This window comes from Cenococcum geophilum (genome assembly GCF_001692895.1).
Source record: "Cenococcum geophilum 1.58 unplaced genomic scaffold K441scaffold_3, whole genome shotgun sequence".
Lineage (NCBI taxonomy): Eukaryota > Fungi > Ascomycota > Dothideomycetes > Gloniales > Gloniaceae > Cenococcum > Cenococcum geophilum.
The window spans coordinates 3,570,573-3,583,995 of NW_027137561.1; the positions used below are offsets into that span (position 1 = coordinate 3,570,573).

Consider the following 13,423-nt stretch of genomic DNA (forward strand, 5'->3'; position numbering starts at 1 on the left):
TTTGCTAGAGGTGCTTTTAAGCAGCGATGCATTTGCACTTTTCGCGGATCTCTGACCTTGAGCCCTACTCCCATTTGCCGAAGTGCGTCCGACATAGCCTCGCAAGCATCCAGCATCTCCGAACATCATCACCGTAACCTGCACGACCAGCCCACAATCCCTCAGTCAATACTTTCCCAATTTATCCCCACCTTCCCTCTCACTCTCTATACTCATAATGTCCACTAAACGTATCGAGCAATGGGAAGTAGAGCGGTATTGGGAGATCTTCAGCTCATTAGCCAACGGTGGCAAACACCTAGACGGAGCGCAAGCAGCAACAGTCCTGAAGAACAGTCAGCTACGCGATGACCAACTAGAGCGGGTATGGGATCTTGCAGATGTAGATAACGACGGAAAGCTGGATTTCGAGGAGTTCTGCGTAGCCATGCGGTTGATTTTCGACCTAGTTAATGGGGTGGGGTTCCCCTCTCTTCCTACTGCCTTTACAAAACGCAGCGATCTGAGTGGAGTGGGGGTGTAGTCTCAGCAAGCAGGTAGTTAACTATGTATAATAGGAAGCGACAGATGTGCCCGCCACGCTGCCCGACTGGCTGGTCCCAGAGTCCAAAGCCCACCTCGTGCAAGCGTCCCGCGCGCTCTCCGGCAGCCAGCCCGCATTCGAGAGGATCGAAGATGACGACGACACGCCCGGCCTGCGCGACGGCTTCGACTGGTACATATCGCCGGCGGACAAAGCCAAGTACGAGGAGATATACACGGCGAACCGCGATGCGCACGGCGCCGTGTCCTTCCAGGCGCTCGAGGGCCTCTTCGCCAGCCTCGACGACGTTCCCGACACGGACATCCGCAGCGCGTGGAACCTGGTGAACCCGAAAGCGAGGGAGAGCGTCGGGAAGGACGCGTGCTTGGCGTTCTTGCACGTCCTGAATGGCCGCAGCGAGGGCTTCCGCGTCCCGAGGTCCGTCCCGCCCAGTCTGCGCTCGTCGTTCGAGCGCAGTAATATCGACTACGATGTCGAGAGAGTGCGGTCGCCGGCGCAGCGGTGGGCGGATCGCGGGGAGGAGAACACGTCGACGGGCCGGAAGGCGAAGTTTGGCGATGCGTATTTGACACGGCTTGGAGTGGGAGATCGGGCTGGGTCGTACCGGCCAAAGGGGACGGATTTTAGTGGCGCGCGGACGACCGAGGATTGGGAGGAGGTGAGATTGAAGAAGCAGTTGAAGGAGCTGGAGGAGCGGATCGAGAGGGTGGAGGCAGATGCGGAGAAGAGGAAAGGTGGGAGGAGGTTGGATAGTAAGCCAGCGCTTGTTAAAAGAGAGCTGGAGATGCTGTTGGATTATAAGAGGAAGACGTTAAGGGATTTGGAGAGTGGGGAAGGAGGTGAGGTGAAGGGGCTTGGTGGGGTTAGGGAGGAGATTGATACAGTGAGGGAGCAGGTAGAGGGCCTACAATCGCATTTGAGAAGGCGAGAGGAGGTGTTGACAGATCTGAGGAGGCAGATCGATGATGAGAAGGCTAGTAGGTAGGATGTGTATTTGTAAAGTTTGTGATTGTAGGGTTTGTGATAGTGGCGAGGGCATTTGGAGGAGTTTGGGCGTTTGGGATTTGGCAGATGCCCAAGGTCCTGGTAGAATTTTATCTTCAGCTGAAACCTCCCGAAGTGCATACCATAGGTGGTGTTTTTTAATCAGCAACTCTCATCGTTCTTACAGTACCAACATAAAGGAGACCGATCAGACCCCAGCATAATATGCTGTGGTGGTGTCAATACAGTAGGTTATATCGTTGAATTTCTTCGACAACCCAAAATCAAAGAGCAGTGTACTGTTTGCTTTTTCAATCCACACAGAAGAGAATTACAAATATTGGTTCCAGGTATCCACCATATTGCCTTTAGAAGAGAAATTATGGCAGCGCCTAATAAAATTAGCGAAGTGTCGGCTTCAAGATGTTGAAAATGCCTGCTAAAATATCTTTTTGAAAGGGAAGGGATAAAGTGACCTGAGCATTGCGCTTAGCTAAGCCCTTCACGCAGAAGTATTTCCGGCAAACACCAGGAAACTAAGCCTATCCACTATTAAGTGTTTGATCTACGGCAAGGATGACAAGCACAAAATTATTTCGCTATGACTATGCCATGGTGAATCTTGAAAGGCCTCACATAAAACAATTCCTCTTCGGTCATTATTCGGCCTGTAATAAAATCCCATCACTATCTCGAAATCAACTCTAAGCACGCTACCGGTTTATATCTTCGTGGTGGTAGTGTATTAATTAGTGTAAGAGCAAAAGATAGTTCGGCCCGGAGAAGCTTGATTCATCCGGCACTATCACGCTTCAGGAAGTCCACGAGACTAGCTAACGCGGGACCTTGTCCCGAAGCAACATTTGGGGTCCGTCTTCTCAACTAGTAGGGATTCTTGTTAGATTGGATTCGGTTCGAAGGATTGACGTCGCACCATAATCAGTCGGTTATTGCAGATCTTTTTTTTGGAATTCAGCTGCAATCCCCCTATTCAAATTTCAAATGTATTTATCTTCCATTAATGGGGCCTCTGAACTTCCACCACGACGCAAGAAAAAATGGCGCTCCTCGCAGTTCTTCTTTCCTTTGGCCTTCAGTTTTTCTTACTTCAGAATGTAAGCGCTACGTGCTATTGGCCAGATGGTAGTGCTACTTCCACCGACTATGCGCCTTGCAACTACGGTACGACGAGCATGTGTTGTGACACTGCCAATAACGACATATGCACGCCTGAAGGTCTATGTCTCTATCACAAAACTAGCTATACAAGGGACGCATGCACCGACTCGACATGGGCATCGCCAAACTGTGTATCCGTTTGCATGTGTACGCTAAAAAAAGGCCCTGTCAAATGTTGCTAGAGCCTCGGCTAATTCGATGCACTAGCAACTGATAATGCCAGTGGCACCTTAACCCAGTGTCCCAATGGAACCTGGTGCTGCACTTCAAACACCCAAAATTGCTGCGACGATAACCAAAATATCAAGCTTTCACCAACGTCCTCGGCAAGCTCAAGCTCAAGCTCAAGCTCAAGCCCGAGTTCGAGCTCAAATCCAACCTCGTCAGCCAAGCCGAGCTCCAGCACAACCTCGGCCTTTGTCTTTACAAATGTACCTAGCAGCGCGAGCACAGCAACTGGGACAACAATCACGGCCGGGGTAGGCGGGGCGACCACAGGCACGGCAATTGGCACTAGCACATCATCCACGGGGACGTCGTCGTCCCAGCCTACCTCAGCAGGATCGTCGAGTAATATAGGAGTCGGGATAGGGATTGGACTTGGAGTGGGCCTGCCACTTGTAGCCGGAATCATTGCTGCGACCTGGTATTTCCGCTCCCGAAAATCCCAGGGGAGATCTGGAATGGTTGAACTGGAGGAAAACTCCTGGAAGGTCAACATGGCTAACAAGCCACAGAATGCTCAGACATATATGGCCCCGCCCACACAACTCTACGCATACCACCAGAAAGACCATTCGGAGGTTGTTAGAACAGCGGAACTCGAATAGAAGCTAAGGAGATGAAATAACTACCTTCAACACGTTTTGGGATCATGCGATATCTCACTTGTAATTTATTGTTTGGATCATAGCGGCATTGCATGCATTTGAAGACGTTTGTTTTAACGTTTAGGCGCGATGTTTCCCTGGTGGTATCGAGCTACTCAAGAACGAATAGGAATTTTAAGAACATAAATTTCGTATATTATCATAGTACGGGGAAGTAGTTGCTAGTGGCCATAAATAGTTTGTCTTTCAATATAAGAAAATGAAAGCGAAGAGATGTGGAATTCCAGCTTAAGAGGCTTACTGTAAATGTATAATTGCTGTTGATTAGCTTATTATAGCAACGCTGTTAGAGTGTTTCCTGGGCGGAGAGCGCTCAAATCTAGGGTTCCCAGTTTTCTTATCATCTGCAAATCTGCACGAATTCAATCTCGCTTGATTGCCGGGGTGCAGCTGTACAAAGTAATTATCCCTTAACCCGCAGATGTCCACAAATCAGGTGGCCCGTGCGGAACACCAGAATCAAAACTACGCGTATAGCCTATATAGATTTGATTAATTAATTACCATCAATTATGGCTTCCAATCGTACTTCCAATAATATAGATCTTGTTCAACCAGCTCAATACAACGTTCCACCAAACCGGGTTGCTAAAAAACTACCCCCCGAGCCATGGGAGCTGCTCGATTTCTAGCCTTTGCATATTAACGATTCGACGACCATGGCACATCAAATCTACCTCCTACGCTTAATCGAAACGATCCGTTCGCTATATTCAGTCGATTCTTTACTAGTAAGATTGTAGATAAGCTGGTAGAGTAGACAAATAAGTACGCAGAGCTGCACCCGTCGAATGATGCAGGTGAAAAGCTACGGGCCCGCCCTTGTATTTCTGATCATGACGATTTTCATGCATTAATCTGATTGGCTGAATCCTTATCGATAACGCGTGGACGACTTTCGGCGGGTTAAGGGATAGCGAACTGCTATCCCTTTGTGTGGCAACCGTTTCTTGCACTTTTCGTATATGCACGCCCATAAGCCTATCTAGAGGCTCCATACCGTATATAGCTTGGTGTTGAAGCCTCTGGTNAGTGCGGTTACTCGGCGGCAGGGGTGCCGGCGCCTTATTGACGCTTGGTGANCAGCAGCGAAGTNGCCAGGAAGCCTGTATAATATTTGGTGTAGTTAATTAAAAAGCTTTAATATTATCGCCGTCTATTTAATCCTTAAATTATCAGCAAAATGTTGTCCTTATACCGCCTGGCAGTAATTTAGCGGACTTTAATAGAGGATTTTCCTATATAATTAGCAGCTGGTTGACGGAAGAAGGGCAGAAATCTACAGATATGGCGCTATATATCACGACTTCTTGCTCAACTTCCTCAAATACATATTGGTGTTTTTAGTGGTGGCCTTCTACAATATTTTGTCGGCATCGCAATATCGACGTGTTTTGGTGGGGATTGGCGCTAGCTAGGGTGCCTACAGCATGCTAACCCAAGCAAAAGCGCCAAAAGCGCCCAATACGAAAAGTGACTTCTGCCGCACGAAGGGATAGCTATCCCTTTGTGTTTGAATTCATGGACTTTAGTTACCGCCCAAAGCGCCCAATACGAAAAGTTTCTTCTGCCACACAGAGGGAGTAATCTGGCGTCGCCGCTTTGGAACCAAAGAGCGGCGGAAGGTGTTATTAAAAAGGTCTGCTCCTCGTATTATTATCCAAATAATCTTTCAGTGATGGGGCCGGTCTAGTACATGACAGGGTTCAAGCACAGTCCAACGGGAATGCCGGTGCCATGCCAAACAGTCTCCTTTATGCGTTTGCTGCGACATTTTCCAAAAAAGGAAGTCGTCACCCCAAAGTTGAAATATTGTACCCTATTGCAGGTGGCAATCGCTGATATAATAAGAGGCAGTAAGACAAATCCAGGATAAAACCCAAGGGCAGATCATTTAATTTCAAGTCTAAAAGAATCATCACTAGCTTCTCCAATATAAAAGCTCAGAAACCTTACCTCAAATATATCACTTCCAACACTATTAGCTTGAAATCACAACTTCAATCCGCAGCTCACAATATAAAGCTACTCGCCCTTCTACTCCCCATCTTTCTCTTTACCACATCCTCAACCTCTTACCCCTTCGAGGGGAAACCAGTCTTCACCCTCAAAGACATAACATACTCCTCCCAAATCATCTACTCAACGCCTACGCATCTTGCCGTCGCAGATGGCCACATTGAGTTCAATCTAACAAACTCAGCGGTACCATACACAACGCACTGCAGTGGCTCGAGCCAATGGCTGTACAACTTCTTCTACGGCAATATCGTCTACATATGTAATGCGCGCACGGGTGAAGGTATGGCCAAGGGCGCAAGCGCCAATTTTACGTTTTCGAACCCGGCTGGCACTTTTACAGTCAACCAGACATAGAGTAAGCCGAGTCGGGGGCACGATGAGCGTGATAAGCACCTCTCCGCGTAGGTTTCCCATTTTTGTTTTCCGCCTAAGGCGCTCTGGAATCAGGATTACTACAGAACGTTGACATTTTTAGTGACAGGCTCAACCTCCTTGGAATTGGTAGCGGAAACGCTACGATAAATTATAAGACTGATTATTAGCAGAATGCGAACTGGACGATAGGTCAACTTTACAGCACTACAATAGTGAATTGCAAGCTAGCGGATCTGATAATCATACCAATAGTTATTCTGGTACAATAATGGTGTTGGTCAGATCGTATCATACACTTCAATTTGGTGGTATATTAATTGCCCAGTTATGGGCGCAAATTGCCGTTCGGCACTCCTGTAATCTAGTTATTAGGGATTGTGTGCTGGAGTTGCATGTAGGCTGGGACAAGTAAGTAATAGTGCAGTTTGGATAAGCTTTGCCGTTAGGGCTTGGAGTGGATGGAGGAGCTACATGCCTATTGTACCACCAGTAAATACGCTCCTTTAATAAATGAAAGAGCATAAAATATTGCTTTATTTATCTAAGTGAAAAACGTTTCTGCTGTTTCACTAACATCAATTCCAGCAGACAAATATAAGACGGTTACGATATATCCACCCGTCGGATGCATTCCAAAACCTCTATTCAATCAGAGTCATCATCATTATAGTAGTCATTATCATATCCATCTCCATCATCTTTGTCTGCCTGCGATTGAACTTCCCCCTCATTTTCATCATCTCCTTGCTCATCCTCTCCGTCCTAATTATCATCTTCATGCTCTTCTTTTTCATCGTGCCCTACTTCTGCACTACCATCACCATCCCCACTTACGGCAACCTCCTCATACACTACCTCAGTCTCTTCACCATCTGCTTGGTCATCTCTTGCCTCGTTCACTTCCTCTTCGTTTACATACTCCACAATCTCCTCTTCTTCCGTCTCCATGATATTACCATCCTCGTCAACGGTTTGGTACACGTACTCTGTCTCTTTTTCTCCCTCTACTACCGCAATGCCATCTTCGTACTCCGCTGCCACAATGCTATCTCCATCCTCATCTTCATAAACGATCTCAGTCTCGTATTTTATCACATTTCCGTCCTCAACCTCAACTTCCTCTTCTACTACCTCGAACTGCTCGTCTATCCCTTCCTCAGTAGCTGCTGTTACCCAATCTTCAGGGATTCTATATGCCATAACTCCAGCTGCAGTACTGCCCACCGCACCCGCAGCAGCTCCTCCAGCTCCTATGCCCCGTTGTCCAGCTAGTATAACCGACGCCTGCTCATTATAGACCATGCCGCCATAGGTATGTTCCACCGGCATTGGGGGACCATACGTGTCCGACTCAACAAACCCACGCGTGACCGTGGCAGGCACAGACGCGGACACTGCTAGGACAGGAGCAGGAGCTGGTGCCGGTTGAGCTGGCGACATTACGGCAGAGGCAGTCTTAGCAACTGGAGCTGGCGCTTCCTTCGCTGGTTTGATGGCATCCTTTTCCGCATTCTTCTTTAAAGCGTCACCAGCCTTCGCAGGCGCAGGCGCAGGTTCAGAACTTTTCTTATCGCCCTTCTTATCGTCCCTCTTACTGTCCTTCTTATCATTCTTATTATCGCTAATGAACATATTCAGGAGGTCCTTGGTGCCTTTAACGACTTTCTAGGCGTTTTCAATGTTGTTAAGAAAGCCAGCGGCTGAGAATCTAGACCTGTTTACTTTAGCGGGAGTAGGAGCAGGCTCGATGGAGAGGGAGGTTGCTTTTGGCGCAGTGGTATCGGAGGCAGGTTTCTTTGATGGATCTACTTTCACACTAGCCACCACGGCAGGCTGCTTGGAAGTTGGTGTAACGGCAGCACCGATTTCTCTAGTATCTGCAGGCGAAGGCTTCTTAGTCGGTACCGGGGTGCAGGAGGCTCTTTAGAGGGTACAGGCTTGAGTGCAGACTGGCCTTTCGGCGCAGCCTCTGCTGGCACGCCCGTAGCTGGCTTTTTCTCCTCACCGGCAGCAGCTTTTGGAACTTGCGCGGTCTTGCCTGCTGACGCCGCTGCAGTCGAAGTCTTGGGAATAGGGGTAGCGACCTTGATGGCTTTCTTCACGACGACTTTCTTCCCACCCTCCTCGATAACTTGTGTCTGCGCTGGAACTGGAACCTTAGCTGCAGCAGAGGAGGCAACTGGGGCTCTGATCAGGGAGCCATCTGCAGCCTTTTTGACGATCACCTTTCTAACGACTTTCTTGGTGGCGGGTGCGGCCCCGGGAGCTGTAGCTGCGGCTGCCATAGTGGTTCTTCACAGGAATGCAGGCATGGTTTAGTAGCTCAAGGAGTAACCTTCCAAATTGCAGGAAATATGTTTAGGACTGCAGCCAAAGCACTTCAAGTTTTTCAGTCTGATAGCTCTGGCAAGGGCGCGCTGTTGTTAGTTGCTTTGACCCCCTTAATCTTCTACCCCGTGCGCTCGTAGACAGTTCTCGAAAGTGCCTCCTCACACATCTTCCGAAGGGTATCGTTTGAGGTCTTCTGCCGCTGCATCTCATAGAACAACTCCTGTCTGCTCCGTTCCGATTCTTCACTTTGCTGAATGCTGCCACCATCCGAGAGCCGCTGCAGAGCGCCCACTATACCCATTCCCTCACCGACCGCTTGGTCAATCTATCGCTGAAGGCTGACTTCATTCTGCTGCAACATCATATCCCTTCATATCTTTCAGAAGAAACTCTTGGCGGGTCACCGTAAGACTATCACTACCTGTTAGCCGGCTGCACTGGCATAATTAGGGCGTATTTTCTTTCTATAGGAGGACACGCGCACACACTGGCGGTTGACAACGCTGCACTGAGCGTATTCTTACAGTCGTTAAGCTGTCCCTTGAGGGTCTTAATCTTTTCCTACCCAAACAGGCCCACCCTCCATCTATCCATCCAGAAGGTCTTGTCTCCCGTAGAGTGCCTCATCCAGTGATCTAGTGATGCTTGGAACGCCTTTCATGCTCTATCGCAATTATACACAGCAGACTTAGTCTCGGTATTAAGGAGGATTTTCAATTCGCCGCCTTGCAATGCCGTATTCAGATGACGAAGAACGGGCTCTATTGTCCAAAGGTCGACTTTAATATTCTTAATCGTGTCGGGGGCATTCTTGATATTATCGATGTTCTGCAAATTTACCGCCAACTTGCGTTAAGGTGTTAACAGAGGGTCCGCTTTTCCATTTCTGCGCTTTCCCTTTTTAGGTATAGCCTGCTGAATCACCTACTTTCCCCTCCGTTAACCCGAAAGTTCCTTCCTTTCATCACCATCCTCACATTCCATGCTTTCCCTTCATATGTCAACTATCCCGCCTCAGCTTCTCTGCCTCCTCGGCAATTTTACACCCTAAGCAACAACCTATCGGTGACGCGGCCTCCACTTCGGGAGTTCCGGCTTCCTCTTTCGATAATTCCCACCCTGATATAAATCATGTCTTCTCTGGTAACAAAGTCTAAGTCGATCTACTTCAACTGACTTACAATTCAAAGAATCGGCTACAAACTTCGTCGATTACCCTTCAGCAGCCTCTTCCTCGCACTTTCACTAAGTCAGCCGTCTCTATTACTCCAACTTCTCGTGGTAACCCTCTGGTTCCTCTTGCTGCAAACAATTTGGAATCTCAAGCGCCAGAACCACAGGTATGGTTTGCTATTATTAGATTTCTATTGTTAGAATGTATAGTTGACATAGTGGCTAGTCGGAAAAGTATGAGCACGGTATCCCTAAATACCTGGTCCCGCAAGGTTGGAGCAATGATGAACATCAGTTGGATGGTCTAGTCGACTGTTTTGGCTTTGAATATTTTGGCTTCGAACCAAGGCTAGTCAAGCCATTATTAACAGATAATACTGGCAAATTTCTTGTTGAGTATAAAGGGCGGTATTACTTCGCCAACCTAATAATAGTTTCACTCTATCGGTCGGATGAGCCAAAGGACTTGGATAGTATCTTATCCATAATTAGGCAAAAAAAGATACAAAATATTAGGAAGACACAGATAGTGGAGCTAGATGATACGGATGATTAATGTAGAGGCGGCAATTCAAACCATTAAAGCTCCGAATTCAGAGCCCTTTTTAATTTTATCATATCCTAGTGTTTATATAAAAAATCCTTTAATTTATTCATCGCGTTATCGTCCTTTAATTTTAGGTATTTAATGGCTTAGTAGGTTTTAGAATGGTAAGTGTTCCGTATGCGGTACTCGGAGAATCTGTGAAGCCGGAATAGGCCGCCTGCAAATTATCCATGGCTTAACCCCAATTAATATCAATCTAGAATCTCTAAAACAATGGAAATCCTTGCACCATTTTGGGAGGGCTTTCCATTCCTCCACGCTATCGATTGGGATCGGGCACAGGTTAGTAGGCTGCCCATAGATTAAGAAATATGACGCTTAATAGGTGCTAGATTCAAGACTTCCTTTTAGATGTAGCTGCAAATCCCTACCATTATAGAATCAAGAAAAGATATTGGAAGGGTCTATATTTCGCAGTTCGCCTGATTACAAGAGCTGTATGAGTTACTTAATCGGAATCGTTAACCGTAGTATGCTATGCTAACCACGTCTGTATATAGAATGCAAGGCCGAGCTACTCTTGGGGCAGACCCCCTCGAACGATATGATTTCTGGTTTAATGATGTCAGGGTACCGTTTTACGCGGTTGCAGACCTGCTTGGTTGGGTGCTCTCAATTGCTGGAAGAGCTCCGAGACAAGCAACGAGGACCAATTTCTATCTTCCTCTCCTCTCGCTATACGCTCGCTGGGTTTTTAGACTATCACCAAGTAAGAAAAAGACACCGAGGACGGTACAGATCACATATCTCAGCGCTCGCTTTTCGCGTCGGGTACACAATTTGAACCTGGCACTTGGTGCAACAATTGGAGGTGCTAGCCTTCGCGGCCAGCTTCAACCGAAGAGATACGCGTTTCTAGAAGAGGTTGAAGGCCTTTGTCTTCCAGGTGTTGACATCAGTTTGATTGGTAGCGAGGATCAGAAATTTGGGCATTGTGCAGAGACTTATCCTTTATCATTGCTCTTTTTGTGAGTGACCTACTCCATCTGACCGAAGCAAAGCTAATGCTGAATGTTTAAGTCGAAAGCGAAATAAGCATAGACAGCAAGGATGGGGTATTGCTATACGACTGAGAGAAAAAGATGACTCTTCCGGATATGACGCAGCACTCATTGAGCAATCTTGGATGGACCCATGTCCAAATTGTGAGGCTCTTATATCTATGCTTGATTTAGATATTGCGGGCTTCTATAGCCCGCATAAAAGCCAAAGTGGTACTAGCTGAATAGTTTAGACTCTATTTTGGCTTGGTTTTGCTACTTTGCTTGATGTCCCAAAAATTTCCTGCCTAGTTCAAACTACGGCTTACTCTATATTCTCTGCCTATTTTAGCACTTATATATATTATTACCTCCGCAAGCGGCTCAGTAGACCCTACGAAGCCAGCCAGGTCCGCCGCGGACCCTGCAAACCGCCTAACAGGCGGCGTGCCGCCCCAGACGACCAAGACATCGCAGCATTCCTTACGCAGAATGACAAAGAATTATAGACGAGCTCCGAATTACGATGTACAACATGCAGAAAAGCAAGGATAAGGTCATAACGCCATTCCTTATAGAAGCGGCAAGACAAATTGCGCGGAGCGTCCCCGGGCACAAACATGCGGATCGTCGGGGTGCCCGACGAAAACCCTGTCCGAGCTTACAAGGATTACTTTACTAAGTCAATTTTAAGCCTTAATAATATATAGATTTTATAAAGGCGTAGGCAATAGAACTAAATATATTAGTAGCCTATATACTAAGACTATAAGCCAAAGAGAAGAAGATTATTAAGGCTATTTAATTAAGAAGTCTCTAAAGGCCCCTAAGGCACTAGTGTCCTATATCCGCAATATCCGCAATATCCGTAAGTCATATAACCGTGGTTTAGGTAATTATATAGGCCTTTAAAAAGAATTGCGAAAATTAATAGCTACCCACGACGGCAGCAATCTCAATTCCCTCTCCATACTAAAGCTCCCTATATATCATTATATGTATATCTAATAGCTCGTACAGCTCTAATGGCGTGGATCCTAATGTTTTTAAAGGAATAGGACGAAATGGCAAGGAGGTGTCGCTCTATCTAAAAGTTAGTAAACTAAATTAAATGGCGAGGTCTCTAGTTAAATCTGAAATAGTATACAATTTCCTAATTAGGGAAAGTTAATTCTAAGTAGCTGCCTCTACCGCCGCTCAAAATCTCGCTATTATACCTACTTATTTGTACCAGCTATAGAGGCAAACAGCTCCTTATTAAAGCCTTATTTAAATATAAGGCCTAAAAGCTTTTTTACCCGTAAGTGTTACGGCACTGATACAGACCCTAGTCAGGGGCTCGGCCGAGCCTTGGCGCCATGTATATAGACGTGTCCTTTCCTCGACCTTCTTCCAGACCTCGTCTTGGAACTCTCGTTCACTGGCTACCAATAGATTCTTGTTCTTTTGACTGAGCCTTCACATTATTCCAAGCCAATAACAATTCTACCTGCGACGAGCGCGCCTAGGCTTGCTAGGGCAAGTCAAGTGGCAATACGTTCGTTGCAGCCTGGAAGACCCGACCGATAAGAACCCGCGCCCGATACGCCCTGCGACCGACCGACCCTGACGCTGGCACCGTACTGCTAATAGAACAAGAACGGGACGCTTGCATCGTACTGCTAAGGACAAGACGCTGGCACCGTACTGCCAAGGACCAGACAACCGATCGCGCCGATACGCCTGCGACCCGACCGACCAACCGAAGACCGAACGACCGACCGACCGGAGCTATTCCTAGACGATCAAAAAAGATATGGAAAGATACGCCTATAGCTTAAGATAGTAAGGGGAGAAAGCACATTATGATCCGGACGCGTAGTGTTCCAGTAAGAGCCTGGAAAGGAGTCAGCCGGCCACTCAGAGGAGTGCGCGAAGAACTAGACCTAGACCTATCCCTTGCTATAGAGCGCGTAGTGCAGCACATCACGTCCGATCTTGCGATTTATCTACGTACTACCCGACCGTGCCGATGCGCTTACGGAAGGACCGACCCGACAACGACCGTGCCGATAGCCTACGGAAGAACAGACGCTGGCACCGTACTGCCAAGAATCGACAAGAACCAGACGCTGGCCACCGTACTGCCACGAATCAAGAACTAGACGCTGGCACCGTACTGCCCACCGAACGAACCGAACCCGACCGAACGATCGTGCCGATACGCCTGCGATCTACCGACTAAATGATAGACGAGCTCCGAATATTCGACCTGCCTATCACGACCAGACGACAGCGCCGATATGCCTGCTGCTATGACCCTACGGACCACCTGACGAGACAATATCTACCCCAAATT

At 47.5% G+C, this 13,423-nt stretch overlaps 8 protein-coding genes across 8 annotated transcripts; 5 read left to right on the top strand and 3 right to left on the bottom strand.

The window, feature by feature from the left end:
- The first annotated feature begins 131 nt into the window (after positions 1-131).
- K441DRAFT_652185 (putative saga protein) lies at positions 132-1,681 on the top strand. Its single transcript, XM_067647327.1, has 2 exons — positions 132-457; positions 558-1,681. Exons 1-2 carry the CDS (start codon positions 218-220, stop codon positions 1,527-1,529), a joined length of 1,212 nt encoding a protein of 403 aa, XP_067509404.1. The 5' UTR covers positions 132-217; the 3' UTR covers positions 1,530-1,681.
- A 1,216-nt stretch (positions 1,682-2,897) lies between these two features.
- K441DRAFT_673409 (uncharacterized protein) lies at positions 2,898-3,428 on the bottom strand (the record flags this gene model as incomplete). Its single annotated transcript, XM_067650645.1, has 1 exon — positions 2,898-3,428. One exon carries the CDS (start codon positions 3,426-3,428, stop codon positions 2,898-2,900), a length of 531 nt encoding a protein of 176 aa, XP_067509405.1.
- A 2,197-nt stretch (positions 3,429-5,625) lies between these two features.
- K441DRAFT_537182 (uncharacterized protein) lies at positions 5,626-5,973 on the top strand (the record flags this gene model as incomplete). Its single annotated transcript, XM_067642460.1, has 1 exon — positions 5,626-5,973. A coding segment is annotated over one exon (348 nt), but the record flags the coding sequence as incomplete, so codon positions are not given.
- A 551-nt stretch (positions 5,974-6,524) lies between these two features.
- On the bottom strand, positions 6,525-7,715 carry K441DRAFT_163248 (uncharacterized protein). The gene has a single exon (XM_067640268.1). The coding sequence runs from the start codon at positions 7,624-7,626 to the stop codon at positions 6,757-6,759; it is 870 nt and encodes a 289-aa protein (XP_067509407.1). The 5' UTR covers positions 7,627-7,715; the 3' UTR covers positions 6,525-6,756.
- On the bottom strand, positions 7,716-8,361 carry K441DRAFT_163247 (uncharacterized protein). The gene has a single exon (XM_067640267.1). It carries the CDS (start codon positions 8,277-8,279, stop codon positions 7,806-7,808), a length of 474 nt encoding a protein of 157 aa, XP_067509408.1. The 5' UTR covers positions 8,280-8,361; the 3' UTR covers positions 7,716-7,805.
- A 1,019-nt stretch (positions 8,362-9,380) lies between these two features.
- K441DRAFT_652190 (uncharacterized protein) lies at positions 9,381-10,190 on the top strand. Its single transcript, XM_067647328.1, has 3 exons — positions 9,381-9,468; positions 9,516-9,665; positions 9,725-10,190. The coding sequence occupies exons 1-3, from the start codon at positions 9,457-9,459 to the stop codon at positions 10,052-10,054; spliced, it is 492 nt and encodes a 163-aa protein (XP_067509409.1). The 5' UTR covers positions 9,381-9,456; the 3' UTR covers positions 10,055-10,190.
- A 245-nt stretch (positions 10,191-10,435) lies between these two features.
- On the top strand, positions 10,436-11,460 carry K441DRAFT_652191 (uncharacterized protein). The gene is made up of 3 exons (XM_067647329.1): positions 10,436-10,542; positions 10,606-11,073; positions 11,126-11,460. Exons 2-3 carry the CDS (start codon positions 10,607-10,609, stop codon positions 11,328-11,330), a joined length of 672 nt encoding a protein of 223 aa, XP_067509410.1. The 5' UTR covers positions 10,436-10,542; position 10,606; the 3' UTR covers positions 11,331-11,460.
- A 1,253-nt stretch (positions 11,461-12,713) lies between these two features.
- On the top strand, positions 12,714-13,303 carry K441DRAFT_163304 (uncharacterized protein). Its single transcript, XM_067640269.1, has one exon. It carries the CDS (start codon positions 12,930-12,932, stop codon positions 13,227-13,229), a length of 300 nt encoding a protein of 99 aa, XP_067509411.1. The 5' UTR covers positions 12,714-12,929; the 3' UTR covers positions 13,230-13,303.
- Positions 13,304-13,423: the final 120 nt, after the last annotated feature.